This window comes from Chiroxiphia lanceolata, chromosome 1 (genome assembly GCF_009829145.1).
Source record: "Chiroxiphia lanceolata isolate bChiLan1 chromosome 1, bChiLan1.pri, whole genome shotgun sequence".
Classification (NCBI taxonomy): Eukaryota; Metazoa; Chordata; class Aves; order Passeriformes; family Pipridae; genus Chiroxiphia; species Chiroxiphia lanceolata.
In genome coordinates this window covers 44186610-44207527 of record NC_045637.1, presented here as the reverse complement: position 1 = coordinate 44207527, position 20918 = coordinate 44186610, and the positions used below count along the sequence as shown (strand labels likewise).

At 38.1% G+C, this 20918-nt stretch overlaps 1 protein-coding gene across 1 annotated transcript in view; it reads right to left on the bottom strand.

Annotated features, from left to right (window-relative positions):
- The window catches only part of NOL4 (nucleolar protein 4), a 187008-nt gene that overhangs the window by 149460 nt on the left and 16630 nt on the right, over positions 1-20918 (bottom strand). The window contains 1 exon segment of the mRNA XM_032704663.1: positions 2651-2800. Coding sequence (XP_032560554.1) covers positions 2651-2800 — 150 coding nt within the window.

The following is a 20918-nucleotide window of genomic DNA, read 5'->3' as shown; positions in this document are numbered from 1 at the left end:
TCAATACAGTGCAATTCTTAGGGCTGTGCCATTAACTTTTCAGAAATACTCAGATACTGAAAATCCATGACAATATTTATGAACTTCAGAATTTAGCAATTTTGAACCAAATTTGTGGTTGTCTTCTCTCCATAATTTCTTTGTTAAAATGTTTTGGTTGTCCAGTCAGAGAACAGAAGCAATATGACCATCACATGCCAGAAGTTATGACTAACAAATAGTACTTGCAGCATACAGTTTGTCAACCATCTCTCCTGTAAAAATTCTTCACTCAAACTATTTGGTGAATACTCATGCGTGATAAATACATGCAGAGATCTCAAGGATGATTAAATTTTGACATGTGAATAAAGAAACAAGACTAAATTACTCCTGTTCCAAATTCACTTAATAAAATTAAACACCACCAAAGTACTTCACTTTGATTTATAAAGCTTTTAGAGTGTAACATTTTGTAAGACAGTAATCTGAGATATTACCTTTTTCTTCCTTACAGTGCCACAGAGAAGGTAGATACTACGTGGCTTCCTGGAACAGACTGGCACTACAGCTCTTAATTTTTAGTAAAGGCATTTTAATGGACAGGTCCAATAAAAGGAGCATGCATTTCCCCAGATGGTCTGGGTTTGGACTAGGGAATTGGATTTTTTGGAGCTCTCAAACCATGACATAGAGTTTGAGGTCTGTTTACTTAATCTAATTCTTACATCAGGATAGAGAGCAAGAATTGAAATTAGTTTCTTCTGGAGTCTTTTTTACATTTTTTTTAATCTGTGGAAGTCTTTCAAAATTATATATGTGAATCCCATCACTGGGAAATATGACTCAATGCCCTTAATACACTAATACGCAATGAAATGAATGCACAAATATTGCAGACTTCGATAATGACACAAACTTATATTTGGGCATCCTTAATGCACAGGTTCACATCTCAGTTGCAATAAAATTGGCATTCAATGAAACTACTGAATCTGCACAAATAGTTCTCCTCACCAAAGTTACACTAGTTGTCTTTCATGCTTATCTGACCTGCAATCATAGGATTCTTACAGTAGTAAATATTACACTTGGCATGTATTTGTAGGATGATGACTTGAAGTATTGTATTTCTGGTTGGCAGCATTCCTTACATTTGTATATTATTCTACAAAGTTTGTGACCTATACCTTTGAGCGATTACTGAAGTAAAACAAAATAGAAAGAGAAAGGCGAATGGAAAATATTACTTTTCTAATGCTTTCTAAAAGAGAAGAGCAAGTATCAAAATGGCTGAGGTGCCAAATGGAAATTAATTTAGACAGTTTGTGTTTGTTCACCCTGAAATAACACTCCAAGCCTTACAAAAGCACATCCAGATGAAAGATGTTTTCATATATCTATCTTAAGGTCAATACCACTGGGAAAAAATCATAAGAAATTTTGCCGAGAGCTTATCCCACAACAAACCATCTGAAATAGCCTATAAATAAAACATCTGTGAAGGGATTCAAAAATACATAGAAAAGACTGTTATATAGGTGAAAAGGAATAGTAATGGAAAAACAGCTATTTCTTACAGCTAAAATTTAATCACAAACCTGGAGTTCCCCTACATTTTGGTGACCCCTGATAAAAAACAGCTGACACAACTGCAGGTTGTTTTTAAGGCAAAGAACACTGTGTTCAGGGTGACAGGCCACCTCAGGATCCTGCACTGGGACAGTAGGGAGAGGTACCTCAGATGCCTTGCACCCTGGCCAGGGCTGCGTGATGGGCTGGGGGCCCCTGCTCTGCCACTGTGGGTAGCCCCTCGTGCTTCAGCAACTGGAAACAGCTGGGCAGGTGCATCAAGATCAGCCTCGGAGTGTTCCTGGCACTATCACAGCCCTGCACATGGAAGGCTGGCTATCCAAGACCAGGCAAGGACACACGTTTTAAGCACCTTGCAAGAGGGTAGTAAATGTTTCATTAGTTCTCCATAAGAAAATAAAGTGTTATATTTGTGTCACTAACACAAAAGGTATTTATAGCTATTTTAAGGTAGTGACTGAACTGATTAGGTCAAGCAATAACATGCAATTAAAAATCTTAGAAACGATAATTTTTCTCTATTCAGTCAGTTTATTCAGGTGTGACAGCTGCTCTCTCAGTACTTCCCTTATTATACCATGTAGCTTTCCAGCCCTTTGAATTTAGAACATTTACAAGTTTTCATACCATTAAACCACTAGTTATACTTAGTCTGCAGCTGTAAACTATAAGGCAACTTCATTCATATGCTGAAATAGAGCAACTCATTTAGACAAGTTGTGGCAATACCTTCTAAGTCTTCTTTCACACTTCATCCTTTTAACAACAATTAACTAAGACAGAGTTATTAGAGAAATTGCCAAACCATTATGAAATAATAAATTCTTTTCTGGTACCAATGAGAGAATCTCTATTTAAGTCAATGGATCTGGCCCTTGTTACACAGAAAATGTGATTTCTAAACTATATGTTTTCATACATTACTGAAAGATGTCTGAAATCAATTTGAGGGTGAGGGTTGCAGTACTAATAAAGTTGGAAAAAAACCCAAAAACACAAATCTCATGACATGTGAATAAGCCCAAATAATTCACATTCTTAGAGACTCATGTCCACTTTTAGTTGTTTTTTTACTTACTGCTTTATACGTTCTCTTTTGTCCAGCATGTTTTCTGATTTGTTCTCCATTAGGCCCAGTCTCAACATGCATGGAATAGATAATGTCAAAGAAATCTTCTACAACGGCCACCCGCCGTAAAGACAGCTTCTCATCTACACCTACTCCATCCTGAAATGAAAAAAGAAAGAGAACAGAAAAAGTAAGGGAGACAAGATGAATAGATAAATTATGATAATTATGGAACACATTCATCTTTTTTAGCAGGGAGTTTAAGGCCCTTCCATTGAGATTGGGAGCTCACCCACCCTGCAAATGACCGACACAGTATTGTAGGAAAGCCACATGATCAGAAGGATCACATGGACCCTTGCAAGCAGTCTATTTAGCCAAGCCAAGGCATTTAGCCTCTTTCACTCTAGTTTTTAAAAAACAAAACAAAAAGTATCTGTGCTTCTTTATCCAAATGTACAAACAAGATTCAAAGGCAGAAGTGGTCCCAAACACATGGCACAAAAATGCATTATGTGGTTGTTAGTAAGGACGCAAGAATCCTTTTATCCTCTCATTCCCTTCCCAGTGAATCTGTGCCTAGCACTTCATAAAGATATTTAATAAAAGGTTTTAATTCACAGAGCTGACTGTAATTATGAGCATAAAGGAAGTTGTCACAAACAATTTAACCTTGCAAAAATTGCTTGAAGACATACTACATGAAGACACATCACACCATGAGGAAAAGAAAGGGATGTTTTTAAAATTTGATACGTTGCACACAGATGTCCGGTTGGAAGAACTGACAGAAAAGTGAGGACACCTACCATCTGATTTTTAAAAGTCATAGTGCTACAGTAGCTAAAGACTTCTAAACAGAAACACTCTCCAATGTCTCTCAAATTAATCAGTGCAATTCAGTTCCCACCTCTTTAATGGGACCATCCATACGAGGTTTTATTTGTTTTACAGCTGCCTATGGACTCAATTCTAAAGAAGGGGTAGGAACTGGGACTCTTTTTTTTCCAGAACAGACATCTATCAAGCAGGCTTCATTTTATAATGCAACATCAGTATATGAAGAATAAAATAAGAATGGCCAATTCACTTGTACTCCAACAGTGTACTTGAATTTAGATCTCTGGAAGCAGCAGTGTAACCTAACCTTTACTGTGTATAAATAAGCAATAAGGGCACTCTGAGCTTAATATATTTGATAATACCATTACTGATGTTGTAATTCATGCCACAACAAAACTGATTTACATGGACACTTTTGTGACAAAACACATGTAATTGTCGCTACAGTGACCAAATAAAGACAAAATATGAGAAATAAAAAAGTAATAACCAACTCCCAGTTGGTGTCCCTTTCTCATAATTTCTTGCTAACTCATTCCACTAAGTTTGCTGGATGTGGAAAAACAGGGTTCATTTTTCTCACTGCTCCTATTTTTATTCCACCCTTAATTACTTTAATTCTTCATATATTTCAAGGAAACAACCCAAATAATCCCAATGGCTCCAAAGAACCCCCTAGGGTGACACAGAGCAGCTCTGACATGTTTCTAATAGCAATGGAGAAAATGCCACTCATTTTATAGCATAATTTTCTAAATGTGTATTACTCCAAATGATAGAGAGTTAGGAGGTGTTGATACACTACCAGCCAGATAGGTTTTATCCTGTCCTGTTCTGCTATGCTCAACCTTCTTCGAAGAGGTTCCTGCCCAAAGCTACTGGTATCTTCCATCTGCACAGCAAGTTTTGCTCTTTATCCACAGGAGACAGCTGGACCAGGGCAGAACTCCAGCACACGTTTAATGAAAGGGCTGCCACAGCCCTGACAGAAATGACTGTATTGAGGATTCAGGGTGGAGGAAGATGAGGAATTCACAGTGCAGGCTCCACCACACATTAAAGCCTCAGAGAGATCATCTGGGAACAGCTGATCTGAGAAAGCAGCAAGGCTCCCAACCCATGATTAGTCTCTAAAATTTCACTAACCACCAGCTCAAAAACTTTGTGGCATTGTGACAAGTTTTGGTACAACCATCATTAAGAGTTTGCTTGGCACTATCCACCACCATTGCCTACTATTTAAAAAAAAAATTCGCTTTAGAGATGGGGACAACATAAAATTCAGATCTTCACATCTTTAATCTTTAGAGAAATTCACATGTGAGCACTGTAGGGGGGCCCATCTTCAATCATTATTTTCTCACCACCCAAACAGCACAGTGGGATCCCTAATAATTTCAAACACTCTTAGTATGACGTCAGTGTTATCTCACACCGCTCTCCAAACACTCAGAAGTTTATAGTGTTGATTAACTGATAAAGATTTAATCTGTTTATTACTAATGAGTTTTGTTTTATGAAATTTCCTATGAGGGAGCTCTCTTTTTTAATTAAAGAGAAAGGTATTACAACTATATTAATTTAAAACCTGAGAAGCCACCTCAGCAGAGCTGACACAGGCAAACATTACAAATACACTCAAAGAAGAAACTCGAAAATGAAACTCATTTGCTGCTTTTGGTGGCCGTACTGTGCAGTGCTCTTTCAAATGGTCCTCCTACCTCCCTGCCCAGACATGAACACCCAAAGCATGATGTGGGGGTTCTCTTGAAGCTGCATTTCTCCATGCAGCTGAATAAAACAGTAAGTATTGCTATTACTTCTAAAAATGCACAGATATAAAATCTGCACAAACTCTCTGTCATGACTCCTAACTGAAGTGTCAGAAAATGAAAACAAATTTTCCAAACTTTGTTGGTCAAAAAGGGTAGGAAAGAAATGGTTTACATGGAGTGGAAACTGCTTCAGGGAAAAACAGAACTATTATTCATCATCTACACCTGTAATTTCACCATAACTTTATCTGGTGGGGCCTGGACATGATTAGAATGGGCTTCATTCCGTTTGGTGCTGCATAAGGCAGTAAGGTAGACCCTGTTTCAGAACTCCTGCAGTGCTGCAGAAGGCGCTGAGTTGCTGTGAGAAAACAGTTCATCTGGCAACATGCAATGTTGGGCAGAGATGTAAGCCTCAGCTGCAGAAGTAATACACCAGCTGAGTAACTTGAATAAGGTAAATATTTACTGACACTTTTGACATTCAATACTGACATCGCAATGAGTAAAAAGTTGGGCAAATGATACAACCTCAAGTCTCCATTTAAACCATGAAGTCTCTGAAGTGGACGCAGTTGTATCAGGCTTTCCTGCCATGTGCCATTACACTACACTTTTATCCTGAAATTGCTATTTGATAAAGGCATTAACAAAGAAGTTCTTCCTTATAAGCTAGCTTTGGGTATAAATTTTCACAGTGCCTAAGGGGACATTTTTTTTCGCTTCAACTAAGGCTAAAAAAAGTGAATGAGAGAATACATGGTAATGCTATTCCCATGACTGAAAGGCAATGAAATGTCCACAAGGGACAGGACAAGTAATAGGCTTAAACCACAGCATGGGAGATTTACATTAGACATTTGGAAAAACTTACTATTGATGTGGATAGTCAAGTACAGTAATAGTTAGCCTGGGGAGGCTTTGGGATGTATGTCACAGGGGTATTTAGAGACCAGGTTAGGCAAATATCTGTCAAGGGATAGTTGAGTAAATCCTGTCTTGGATAGACTAGATATTAATTAGGTTCCTTCTTGATAAGTCTAGGACTGAGAAGCTTAAATAACATTTTCAAAGTGACTTGGGCACTAACAACTCTGGAATAGCAAGGAGGATATTTATAAATCACTGAGGTATTTTTAGGACTTTTATTCAGCATGGCAAGAGTCCAAGATTCACTTTCAAAAATGACTTAGGAATGGAAGCCTCGCTGAAGGTTTCACTTCAAACATTGGACTTAGACTCTTAAATCTTTTAGGCTGGGTTTCATCCCACTTGTTTCAGCCATCACTGAGGTTTGCCATGCCCTTCTCCTAAAACAGTCATCTCAGATGCTCTCTCACCAGCAGTGTGATAGACACTGACAAAATACAATTCATCCTTATAGCTGCTGGAATGGTTTCGATCTCTGCCAGTGAGATGCTACTTAATTCTACTCTTTGCGTTACAGGTATTCCTGTTTACTCTTGTTTTTATCTATAACCAGAAATCTTCCTATGTTCTTAGAATATAAATAAATAGATGTTTCTTTTCATTTTCAGCCCTATAAAATCCATTTGCACGCTGAGATTAAAGAGAGATTTGCTTGTTTGTTTTTAGATACGAACACAAAGAATAAATTTCTGAACAGAAGTGAATTTTACAGAGAGTTGTGCACCTTTCAGAAAGTGGTAAGGATCCCTTTGAACAATGATGTTTGAGGAGACAGGCAGTCTCTTTTATTGAGGTGGAATATATGGGGCTTGTGGGAGTAGAGAAGGGAAGAAAGTTTGCCAGTAAAGCAGATAGATAAAACTCTTAAGACAGCAAAAAGATCTATTAAATGAAAGGTTGTCATTTTTATAGTTACTTTGCAGAGGAGAAAAAAATTTAATACAAGCCTTTAAAATTAATGCCACTGAAACAAAAGTGCTTGTAATTCCTTGCTTGAGAATACCTGCCCGATCTCATGTTAAAATTTCTTGGAGGAAATAGGTCTCATAAAACATCTTCTTGCTTTGTGAATGAATATAACTATCAGTATCTTGACAGTGTTCAAAAAATATTCCTATAAAGACATGATAGACGGAAATAGAAAATAAAAGGAAAGGCTTTGTTCATGGTTTTACACAAAATGTTCAGGTCTATAAAAAACCCTGTTGCAAAAGCATCAAAGCCAGAAGCACCTACAAAACATTAGGAGTAGATGTAAATAACAATCAACCTAAATATTTCTTTACATAATATAAATCACATATAAATCTAAGACTGCTTTGAATGCAGAAATATCATTTTTCTCATATAACCAGTTCAGACAACAGCAGAGTTAAAGCATATGTATGTCCCCACACGTCTCCTGGCTAGTATCATATCTTGAATGTCCCCTGGATGGGAAACAAAGTCTTTTGCTGACTGAAGCTCCATACTCTGAATGAAGAAAAAGTTTTGCACATAACCCTTCACTTTTTTAGTTTATACGTAATGAGGTCCTGACATGATTGTATGCAGATGTTTCACTCCCTCTGGATTCAACACAGGAAAATTTTGTATTGTAAGTGTTCAGGGAAACCAATGGTAGCTGAAATACAAATGAACCCTATTTATCTGTCTGCAGAAACAAGTAAAAATAATTTCAGATTGAAAATCCCATTACACATTATTTCCTTTATCTGCTTGCTCAGTAACTGTAAAAAATACAAATATTTTAAAAAAAAGAATGACTATTTTAGAATGTCTCTTATTCCCATAGTAATGAATAAATCTAGGTACATCAGCCCATATATTTGAATTCCCAGGTTATCAGCTCATCCATTTGAATATCTAACTCATTCCTGTCAGTGCAGTGTAAACACACAAAACATCAAAAGTTATTAGTATTTGATAGCTTTTATTAAGCAGCCTAAAATAAATAAATTGATCATTTCTATTCAGTTCCAAATGGAAAGTGTCTATAGCAGCTAAGGGAATATTTATTATTTGAAATTTATAGTTTCTCTTCCTCATTATATGATGTTTGAGCAGAAAATCTCATATTTTACCAGCAGATGGAGACAGGAAAAATCAGAGTTATATTAAAGCAGAACCGTTTCCAGCTAACAAGTTCTCCCTCTGGAACCTTTAGAGCAAGAAACTCTACAAGGACTAAACAAATAACCTAGGATATAGAAGCAATGAGTCAAACTAATTGTACAAATAGATTATGAAAATAAGGAGAAGTAAAATGGCAAGTAGATTTGCCATTTGAGATGAGAGACTAAAACTAACAACAGACACAAAGTTTGGGGATACTATGAAAGCTGTAGGTAAGAAAAAGTCCTCTGACTGTCTTGGTGAGTACAAGACATCCAATAAAGAGCATGAGAAACCAAATCAATACTGAGTAGAAATCCTTTTCTCCTTTTATCTCTTATACCAGTTCAGATAATGGTAAAGCACCAAGACCAAATCTCTGTCCATAAACAGTAAGGGGTGCCATATAAGTCTAAAATATCCTGCCCAAAAGGGCTATTCTATTGTGTCCTTTCAGGTGAGGTCATCATTTGGTGTCAATCACTAGCTTTATTAAATTAAACACTTGCAAATAGAGAAAATGGGTTGTGAAATCCGGCTTGCCCAATTGCAAAGGGAAGGTCTGTCGTTTTTCTTTCCTTGAAGTGTAGTAAAATGGGCCTGGAGATCATTCCATGGTATACAAGGTACTTTTAAAGGTATCTTCAGAGGCCCCTTTGGCACAAACAGGATAATAACCTGACCGGTTGTCTCTGAGATAAATACTTAAAGCTCTTTCCACACTGAAAAAGGGTAGAAACTTCTCTTTTTCATCTTTCTTCAGAAGGGTGGATGGGTGGCAACCTGATGCAAAAGAAGTTCAACCTGAACCTGAGGAAGAACTTCTTTACTGTGCAAGTGACCACACACTGTAACAGACTGCCCAGAGAGGTTGTGGAGTCTCCGTCACCAGAGATATTCAAGAACTGCCTGGCCACAATCCTGTGCAATGTGGTCTAGGATGACCCTGCTTGAGCAGGGAGGTTGGACCAGATGACCCACTGTGGTCTCTCCCAGCCTTACCCATTCTGTGATTCTGCAATAGGCAGATCTATCATCTTCCATGTTAGTGCAGGAGGAGAGATCTGAGGAGAGATCTGAAATGAAACATGGAACGTGGCTGCCAACTCTTGTGTCTCCTACTGAAAACAAGCAAGGACATGGGAAGCAAGAGGCAATTTTAAAAAGATGCCTCAAGATGAAGGGCACGCAGAGCACTGTGAAGGAATGGTAAGAAGACCCCGGTGAGGAACACAGGGAGAGGTAGAGCCCTGGTTACACTTTACTTTTCATAGTTAAGAGTTACTTCTCAACTGAGGTCTGAATACTCTTTTCTCTCAGCACACTAACACTTGATTTTTTTTTTTCTTAGGTGTTTAAATATTTACACAACCATTCTGAACAAAATGAGGTCACAGGACAAGTCACACTTCACTATTTGTGAAGTCTGTTGCTGCAGGCAAACACCATGAGATGTATCTCCGTGATCAAGTGGGGTACCATAGGAGCAGCAGATCTATAGCACAAAGCAGCTGATACCAAGGAGTTGATGGCACACCATAAGTATTTCAGGCTGTCTCTAACCTGGTCCCCTGCAATGGACACACACATTCTGGGTCACAACCCAGAACAACTGGAACAAAGAACAGTTTTCTTTTACTAAAAGGAATCCATTTATGCACTGAAAAAACACTGCAGTGTGAAACAAAGCCCAGCAAGGTGGTCTGTTCCACAGACCTATTCATTTTCCAAACTAAAATGTCAGTCCAGATGCAGTCGTATTTTCCTTAGTAAGACAAGATAGGATTTTTCACACACACACCACAACATACACACACACACACATTGTGATGAACAGTACCCAAACCGATGAGGAAAATACTTAAGGATCTAGCTCAGGACACAACATGGCCCTGGTGTGACTAGGGAGAGCAGAAGGATGCTGAACAAACACCTGTTCTGAAGTAGAGACCATATTTGCCACATTACTCCTTCTACATGCCTCCCTCTCCAGACAATTCCTGCCTCCCTAGCCTGTTAAAACAACAGATGATACTGCCATCATTAGATGAAGTCTAATTTTGAGCTGGCCTTTGTTCCTTTTCTTTATTTTTTCACAGAGAAAGCAAATTAATGCTCTATTCTGTCTACAAAAGTTTGTTGAGTCAGTGTATTTAGTACAGGAAAAATTAACCCAGGTACTATATGCATCATATTCAGTGAAATGTATGTGACAATTCCATTCAAACCAAAGCTAGAATTGGACAGAGAGAGAGAGGAAGTGCACATATAGCACCCTTGGGGAATGGCAGTTTCACTTCAAAGGTGAATAATTGAAAAAAAAAAATACAATTTATTGCATTACCTTTTTTTTTTTCACTTGAACTTAAATTTAATTTACCAATTAATTCTTCATTTTAAAAATCAACTTGAAAATAATTTCTGATCTAACAAAATTCAAGAGTTTGTTCTGAAGTTTATATATTTTAAAAGAAAGCAATAACTACTTTTTTGTTATAACCAGACTGTATCATTTCCTGTTCCTGAAGGGTGCCATATCTTTTCTAATGGGTTAGTTTTCCATTAGAAAGATTAAATTTTGACTTGAAGTTCTTGGGTTTTGGTTTTTTTAAAATACTCAATACAGTTCTGGAAACATCCAGCACACTTCACTTGCCCACTTCAAACTCACTATTTGGTAAGCAGCTGAGAGCTAATAAACCTAGCTTGGACATTAAGGATAACTGAACTGAGTGCAACACAGCCAAATTTAACTCAAGCATTTTGTTTAATTTTACATTCATGACCAAAGTTTTAACGCATGTATTCCTTCTTGATGACTCATTAAAGGAGTCATCTAGGTATGAGGACCTTCTACCAGAATGTTCTGTAATTGTGTGAATTCTAAGAAATTGCAGGTTTTAAGCTTAAAAACTGTCAAGATTTCAGTTCTACCATGAAAGGGGTTGAAAGGTGTGAAAATTCATCTCATTAAAGTAATGTTATTCTTTTACTGAAAGTGAATTTGAACATAAAGGTAAGTATTAAGATAGTTATAAAATAATATATCTCCTAACTAAGACACCATAAAAGGTTCAAAGAAAAGATTCTGAGGCTGGAGGTAATCTTTCTGTGTACCGATTTTTTCAGCTATTCAAAAAACTGTAAACATACCATCAGGCTTAGTCAAACAATAGAAGGATAACAACTCACTGAAGCACAGTGTCCACTCAGTGTATGATACTGAAATGACATTCTCTTTTTCACATCTTCCTATTCTTCATACATTTTAACTATATATGCCAAGCTTACACAGTTTACTCCAAGACTTTTCCAGAGAAGACGCAATGCCAAGCTAAATGCTTGGCAGGGAACTGCCTTTTCAATCCACAGCTAATCTGCAAAGGTCAACTACTCTGGTGAGTATTCTAAAGGGAAGGGACTTCAGCTCCCCACTCCGACAGCTCAGCAAAACTGTACATTAATTCTCATGACAAACTTTGTTTCTAAAAAGTTTCTTAGGCAATTACAATGCATACAAACTAGTTTTACTTTAGTTCAAAATAGACAGTTCTTTGTATCTTTGATTAGCATGAAAAGATTTGATTTTCCTGAATAAGGGTACAAGGATAAAACAACTAATTCTCTTCAAATATTTTTGACTGAAGATTTTAAAATGAACAGGTGTGAATCCTGAGTGGGCCTGTTTAGTATGTTTTGGGTATTTTTCCTAAATTATAATATCTGGTATTGTCACCAGCTCAGCATAAAAGAAATGGACAAGCTACTAATTAAAAGTTAACTCTTAACATTCCCATCATACTCAAAAAATGAACAATTCCATAATTGTATTTTAAAGTGTGCTATACTTTACAGGTATTCAAGCACTAGGGGAATGCAATGTAGATCTATAATGCCACCTTTTTTCAGACTGATGAAATGCAACTACTGTATACCAAAAGTAACCTAATTCAGAAATGAAGCTTAAATAATGAGAAGTCATTACCCCAAAGTGCTGCCTGCAAAATTAAATGTATATTCTAAAGTTATATTCAAAATACTCATAAGCCTCTGATGCAGGGGTGTTTGCAGAAGGCACTTTTTTAATAAATAATGTGATATGCAAGTACCAAGTGTTACATGCAGCAATCAGGTGCTAAGAGGATACCACACTGCAGATCAACACTGCTCAGTGACAAAACTTCTAAAAAAAAAAATAAATTGCTTCAAAATCCTAGCCAATTGATAAAATACTTCAAAAAGTCAGGGGAAGGGGATGAATCAGAAGACTGCTAATGGGATGTAGTGGTTTTGTGTCTAGATCTCTGGGTGCAACTCCAGCAAGGGCTTTTGTCCCTTAAAGTTGCTTCTTCCTTTCACCTGCTGCCTACTGCAAGGAACAGCCCTGGGGTGGCAGGGAGATGAAGTGTGTGACCTAATCTCTCCCATCGATGTTTCTACAACAGCTGTTCACTTGCTTATACAAAATGAGTTCATGGTCTCAGCCCAGCTCCCAGAGAACAACTGTCTCCATCACCAAAACCACTGCTACAACAGACCATTAGGTGCCATTAATTGGTAACCTCATTAGCATCATCAGTAAGACACTGAGGATCAAATTTTAAGCTGCATGATGCTGTACAGGCAGCTTATGGTAGGGACAGATGAGAAAACATCAGTGACTTTGTGTGACCCGTACAAAGCGTTGGTGCTGATACAACCCAGGTACTGGTTCAGCAACCTCACTTGCAAGGCCAAGCACAGAATAATGACAACTGGCCCCAGTTCCAATGCCAAAGGGGACAGGAGTCTCCAGGGCACCCATGTTCCATGTGTGTCCTGGTTCTCTGACCACATTACCAATATACTTCCCACACTGGAGAAGAGCTGCTTGTTTCAGGGAGCAAAGAGGTATTTCCCAGACTAAATATTCCTAGAGTATAAACTAACAGCTTCTAATGGAGATCCCTCTAGATTTCTGCAAGGACAAATGAGTAGGGATTATGAAGGGGCTCACTGTAATTGCACAGGTAATGTTACCTGACACTGGATAGAGGCCATTGGGGACTCAGCAGTCTGCATGGGTCACTGACTTCTGCCTGTATGTGGTTTTAGCAGTAGTGGTGTGACAGCCCTGATGACCTACAAACATAAGCAAAGTAGGAACTGTAGGGATTAGGGTCTGTTCTCAGATGAAGCGACACAGCACACAAAAAAATCAGGCAAAACACTGGATACTCAATCTCTCCACCAGGTCTGAAATAGAAGCAGTAAATATTATGTCATATATTGGCAATAAGGTTTTTGGTGTAGCCAGCAATGCCATGGACCAAATATATAACCATGGTCTTCAGGAAAATTCATCACGGAGGGGTGCAAAAGTTATCCTTCCAAAAATACACAAAAAACCCATAAGTTATTTCATCCTCCCTCTGACCTGAAGGAGGGCATCATCAAACTAAATTAATTGGTTAATAAAGAATATTCCTTTCTTAAATTAGTTTTGTTAATATTTGTGTGTGCATGTACAGACCCAATTTTACAATATGAAATTATCTCACAGACTTATGTGGGGCTTTTTAATAACTTATTTGTTGCAGTTTTCTTTAATTAAATTACATTTCCCTAATTCTGTGGTTTTTCTCACTCCTGCAACACTCTTCTGTCCTGGGTAACCTAGGGAAGAACAAGTGCCCCAGGTAAAAATCCTGTGGTCCTGTAAGGAAGCATTGTTGCAGACAGTCAAATCATTTACACCACTTTTTTCTCCATCTCTTCTTCCTCCCTTCCTCAATCGTAAACAAAGTCCACAGCATGAAGAGGCAAATCCTTGCCAGCAGAACCAAGTTTTGAAAAACACTGCTCCACCATATGTTCAGTCCTGACCAGCGTGATAGTTAGGAGGCTGACATCTGCAGATGGGGAGTTCATACCACCATTCAGCACAAACATGCTGCTACTGTACACTGAAGTCAGTATTAGCCAGTCTTTGCTTAGGAGAAATTTTCAGCACTGATCTACAATTTCACCTTGCCAACTAATTTTTGTTAGAGTGTTGTAAATGAAATAGATATAAAAAGAATCTCAGAGAAAAACGGTGGCAGTGATCGAAAAAGGGAGCCTTTACGAATCCTTTTGATAATCTCCTTTAGAACGAAAATTCTTCAGTATCAGATATTACACTGAAGCCGTTTGTGTAATAGGAAACACTGCTAATGTTATGCATGACGAACCATCATGAAAGTCCACCAAACTCTATTTGGTCTTAGGCTTACGCACTTAGAGAATACAACCATCCCAAACAGTCTCCTGGACTTCTTTGCACACCCAGTAAACTCAGTTTTTCTCTAACTAAGATGTATCAACCTTGTAGTAAGCACTTAAGAATATAAGTTATTCCTGTCTTCCTTAATGCCCTTCCAAAAGCAATGAGAATAGTCTACTTAAACGTTTGTAGGAGTGAGAATGATTCTTCTTAGAGAAGGAGTAAGATAAAATGCATTTTCCCTGCTACTTTTTAATTTTTCTCCCCCCCCTGCTCCTCTCTCAGTCCATCTGCAGCTCCTCATGCAGTCCAAACATCCAAACATGACTTTTTCCAGGGTTTAAACAGATTTATGGTTAGCAATTTCCACAGGGGTTGTGTGCATGTTCTCCCAGGCATGCTCAGGCACCAACACTCATCAGAGGGCTGGAAATCAAAATCTGTGTTTGTTATGCCACCGGCAATGAAATTCAGTGGGTTCATGTTTATTGTGTGCCTCATTCAGACCTTTGCTGCGTAGCAGTCCCCTTCTTCAAAAGACTACGCCTAAAAGATATGCCTCTGGATGAATTTTCTTTAAAATGTTTTGCAGTCTTATCTAATATGATTATTAAATGGGAGAGTGAATGAAACTACTTTCCTTTATTATATTGCTCTGAAACTGAACAGGACAATGTCTGAACTGTAAATTCCCAGTAGAAAGGAGTTCGATCTTCAGTTACACAAATTTGACTCAGAACTTTTCCTGCATCAAATCTGGAGCATGCCCTGAGCACCAAACAGTTCAAAACAATGATCATTACCTTGCAAATGCTGTTTTATCAGGTAAATTCAGCTTCTTAGTTTTTGTAAGTAACAGCTTCCTGGGTTTTTTTAACGCAGATAAGAGGTACACTCCAGTTCTGATCACTAATTATGCTGCCCACCATCCCTTTTCTTTTTTAACAGAATTAAAGAAACAGTCAAACCATTATTTTCTCAACACTACTGCAAAAACAAGTGTTTTGAATAAGCAGGTAACCAGATTTACTCAATATTCGATGCATGATAAAAGACAGGAAATCAGAGATTTGCAAGTTGAAGACTCCCTGTTAATCAGATGTTTGAGAGTCTCTCCCTTAATCTAGACATGCTCACAAATTTACTACCATACACTATTGCTTTGCACACTAATATTAGTATATATAGTGCAGATGATGAAAGAAAAGGAAAGATGCAGTTGAAATAAGGCTGCTCTGTCTAAAGTTCATGCTTATTTTCTCATACCTACAATGATTAATATGCAAACTATATGAAGTTTTGTAATTATTACTACAATTCTGTGCTCAAAACAAGAGCCAAACAATATATTAACATATGTATCCTTACATATTAACAATATGCATCCTTACTTAGACTTTCTCTCTTTATATAAAAACGATAAAGTTTTAAATTTCTCAGCTGTTTGCAAGAACAGGAAGAAAAGCTGAAACATAGGATTAGAATTCAATTATGTATTAACTGCAGTATAATGACTATACTATTCATCAAGTTAGTAAGAATTTGGTGCTCTGTCACCTAATATCTTAGTTTAAACCACTGCATTCAAACTGTAGCGAAACCATAATTCACCAGTATTAAGTGACCTGCCCATTTTCTCACTCCTCTGTGTATAGTGGCTGCATCAAGTTAATGGGACACAGCGCTCGGATGTCTTCAGTAATGACAGTAATGTTTCTCTTCCTCTCATGACATACACATGAGGTGTACAGCCTGGCCAGTGGATATGGCCATCCAAGCCAGAGCCCGCTGCAACTGATGGTTTAGCTTGCAATGTGACATGGGATCTCTTGAGAGGGATAGAACTACACACAACCAGGGACAGATGAAAAAAAAATCAAATGGTGACTTAGTCCATCCCCTGACAGAAAAGGGATTGCCATCTGTTGCTCATGATGTATTTTCTTGTCTTAAATGATTCATCTGAGGCAGGTTTCCTCACTGCCTCTGAGAGACTATTTGACAGACTAGTAGAGGTAAATACAGAAACTTCGGCTGAGCCCATGCCAAGAGTCTGCTACAAAAGGTTTGTAGACTGTTGTGTTGCTATTTCTTAGTGATGTTCACTTGGAAGACAGACACAACACTAACCCTCTCTAGTACTCATTTGGGGAATAAAGTTTCTCTGTCATACTAGATCATATCTGCTGAGAAGGAGTTAGCAAGGGCCTCTTTGTGGCAGTGAGAAATAGATGATCACCTCCCTAAGGCTTTGCCATGTCACTGCCCTGTTTATTTCCAGTGTATCTCCCAATTCCTGCTCTGTTCCTGCCAAAAACAGCTTCCCTTGCACAGGGTCCAGTACATTCTTTTTTCACAAACAATAGCATAATTTAAAATCCCATTGAAGACTCACATTGATTTTAATAAACTATGGCTTGATCTCACAAATTGTCCTATTTTGTCCAAAATGATGCTCTGCCTGCAAAGGACTAGGGACACACCATCAATAGTTTTAGTTCCTCAGCAAACACAGAAATCACAGTTTCACATACACATTAGAGATGGCTAAGGGTATAAAACTTCAAGTTTATCTTACAAGGAAAGGCAACATTTGTTTTCATCTTGCTGCTGCTGACAACATGAATATTTTTATTCTGCTGAACAAAACATTAACAAGGACTGAATTTCCAAACACAATATTTTTTTCCTTTCTGCATCAATTTAACATTAAACTGCATCTTCTGATATAGTGCTGTGCTTACAAGAAGCTATAATTTGCTTTCCTCAAACTTTCACTTTTTCTTTACATCAGGCTTGATTCTTCTTGGACTACATTTCCCAAGACACACTGCAGGAGATCATGTGTTTCATGGCACATTTAGTAAAATCAAGGATGCCAGTGTAGTAGAAATTCTTGTGTCACATCTCTCTCTTTGTAAATGCATTGCACCCACTCATTTGCTTGCACTTTGTAGCAACCACTCTCCCCAAAAAAACTGAGAAGGCTTCGCTGCACTTGCACCAACAGAGAGAATCAGCTATGGGGACTGACTATGTACTTTATCTACATGATTTAAGCCTTGTCTGCTCTAAGAGAAATATATTATTATTTTATTGATGAATCACACCTGCTACCCAAACCACATACAAGGCCAGTTCTCCCTCACTAGGACAACTCTAAATTCAAAATCTGTGTCTACAACTGCCAAACTAGCACGGATCACCAAGAGGATTTAAAAAGACCACACAGGCAAGCCCTGTTCTGTGCAAATAGCCTACTACAGTACTATATTTTGTGTGTGCTACAATCTTTAAAGGGAAATGACACAGTCATTTCCCATCAAATCAAATCATTTCTAGCATAACTTTTCATTGGGGGTATTCTGCATGCATCCTGGAATTCGCTTTCTGAGGAGACATCAGGCACAGCTGCACGTCTGGTAAATATGTGGGCTTGTTTTTCATGTAGGAGGGGTGTGTGTGAAATTAAATTCAATTTGATTCAACAGTATTTTACTGGCATGGCAAGCTGGCTAAATGTAGCCTAAGAAAAATGAACAGACCCTTAAGGTAGCTGTCACCAGCTGATACAATGCATTTCAGATGGGGTTTCATTCTGTATCTGGGGTTTTAGCCCATCTATCTATTCCCCACTACAGCCCATTTCCCATCTTGTTCAGTCATTTTTAATAGTAACCTGCCATCTGAGAGCACTTCACAACACAATGCCATCATTACACTCTCCTCCAGGGGTCAGAAATAGTTTTTTCTTCAGGTTTTTTTGACAAATACATTTTATGATTTCTGACGATACCCCAAAAAAACCCTTTTGTTTCTCCCACAGATATTGAATGTTGAGGCAAAAGGCTTTGCTCTATTTCATTTTTTCCTAGTGGGTTTTGTGCTGAGATGCTCCTTTTTTTTTCTTCCCCATTTTTTTGTCTCCTTATTTCTGCTTATACCATATAGACATTCCTTCTCCATTCAGTGTATGTTTCAGCCTTTGTATTCACTGAAATAAAAAAAAAACCTATTACAACAAGAGTATCCAGTCTAGTATCCCATTGTTTGCTTTCATCCTTCCCAGACCTCAGTTAAACCGAGTATCATGAGTTACAGAGACAGAATCATAGAACCACAGAATGAATTGGGTTGGAAGGGACCTTAAAGTTCACCTAGTTCCAATCCCCCTGCTATGGACAGGGTAACCTTCAACTATATCATATTGCTCAAAGCCCAGTCCAACCTGGCCAAAACCCAAACCAACTTCTAGGGATGGAGCATTCACACCTCCCTGGGCAACCTGTTCCAGTGCCTCACCAACCTCATTGTAAAAAATCTCTTATGTCCAATCTAAATCTACCCTCTTTCAGTTTAAAAGGACTGCCCCTTGTTCTGTCACTACAGGCCTTGGTGAAAAGTCTCTCTCTGTCTTTCCTGCAAGCACCCTTCAAGTACTGAAAGGCTACAATAAGCTCTCCCTGGAGCCTTCCCTTCTCCAGGCTGAACAACTCCAGCTCTCTCTGCCTGTCTTCATAGGAGAGGTGCTCCTGCCCTCTGATCTTCTTCATGGCCCTCCTCTGGACCTGCTCCAACAGGTTCATGTCTTTTCTGTGCTGAGGACACAGTGCTCCAGGTGAGATCTCACGAAAGCAGAACAGAACAGAAGACTCACGTCCCTCACCCTGCTATTCACGCGGTGGTGACGACTAGAAGGAACCATCACAATCAACTCAGCTGATGTTATGTATAACTCAAGCTACATAAATTCTCCAAATTAATTCTTGTGAGTTATTGATGCTGTACCTATTGCAGCAATTTATTTTGCATTTTCGGTCCCCAGAAGTCAACCTATTACTATGATGAGGCCAATAAATAAAGGCATTGATGTTGCTTTCACACTTGATCCTCCTGTGCTCCTGTGTTGCAGCAGAAGGAATGTCTCCTGCTTCTGGTGAGACAGGACCTGGGAAATAAGGTCTTCAGCGAGCTGTTTACTACAATGCTCTCCTTCTCCGGGTCTTGCTTTATGGTGCAGCATACTCTGGGAATTTTTTTCATATTAAGCTTTTACAATCTGATTTGTCAACTTCAGAAACTGAAGCTTCTAGACATCCCTATTATGAGGCTGAGCTTTATATAATTTAAGATGTATTCAGTGTTCCTATCTCTATAATTTAATTTGTCTCATTTTATATTTTGAGCACCTTCTGAATTTTTTTCAAAGAGCTTACTAGGTGTTATGTTGAAAGGATTCTGCTGAAATTATATCCTTTGTTTTCTCATCTTTCATGATTTTTGGCCTTTGTTTTAAGGATAATTATTTAACTGATGTTTGAATTAATGAAATAGGGTATGGAAAATCATTAAATTGGCCTGAAAAATCTTACGATTTAGGAAAAAAACATATATTATTTCCTTGTTTCCAAGTCTACAGGGTCCACTTGGGACATTTGCAGAGTTTAAAGTGAAAGTTCTCAAACAGCAGCCTGCAAGACCATTTGTGGTTTATAAATCAACAGTATCAGCTTCTAGAACCACACTAATCACCTGCACGTTATACACTCAGCAGTCCAAAGGTTGATAATGAAATATCCACGGTCCTTGAGAGATTTTGAGAACTGACAGGGAGTTGTTGCTAAGACTGACAATCTCTTCTGTACAGCTGTGGGGATTACTAAAGGATTTTTGTCTGAGTTTTTTTAACACAAAAGTAGAATTTTCACAAGCATTTGACTAGAGATGGGATTTTTAAAGAAAAAATTACAAACACCATGGGACTCACAACGAAATTGTAACAGTTGATAACACTACACTTTAGAGCTATTTTAATACCTATAAAGAAGGAGAAAGTGTCCTGCTCTTTTTTGACATTAACTTCTTTAGGACACAGATACAGTTTTGTAGTTAGTTTTTCATAAAGGAGTTCAATATTTATTTTCATGTGTGAAATTATTATTGGTCAGATATTTTACTATCTTTTTAGATCCCAGCTGTGTTCTATTAAAGACAATGACAGTCCTGCAGCTGTATTCGATGACACGCAATCCAGCATTTAGTGAAGCTGATAAAAAATAGTTTTCTCATATTACAGCTAAAAGAGAAACCTCATCTACTACCTGGGACTAAGGACATTACTCCTATCCACCCCCTTTTCCCAGTTCCTGGGCTGCCCCCTCAGCTACAAAGAAGGGATTCACAAGTCTTCTTCAGGGGACAGACCTGGCTTCAAAATATATCAGGTTACTACTTGCATGTCAGGGATCCAAGGGGACATTTTCCATAACAACATGCAAACATTTTTATTGCCTGTAATAGCCAATTTAGTACCTTGAGGGCCAAAATGAAGCAACACTACTTTTCAGCAAGAGCTATAACTATATACTGC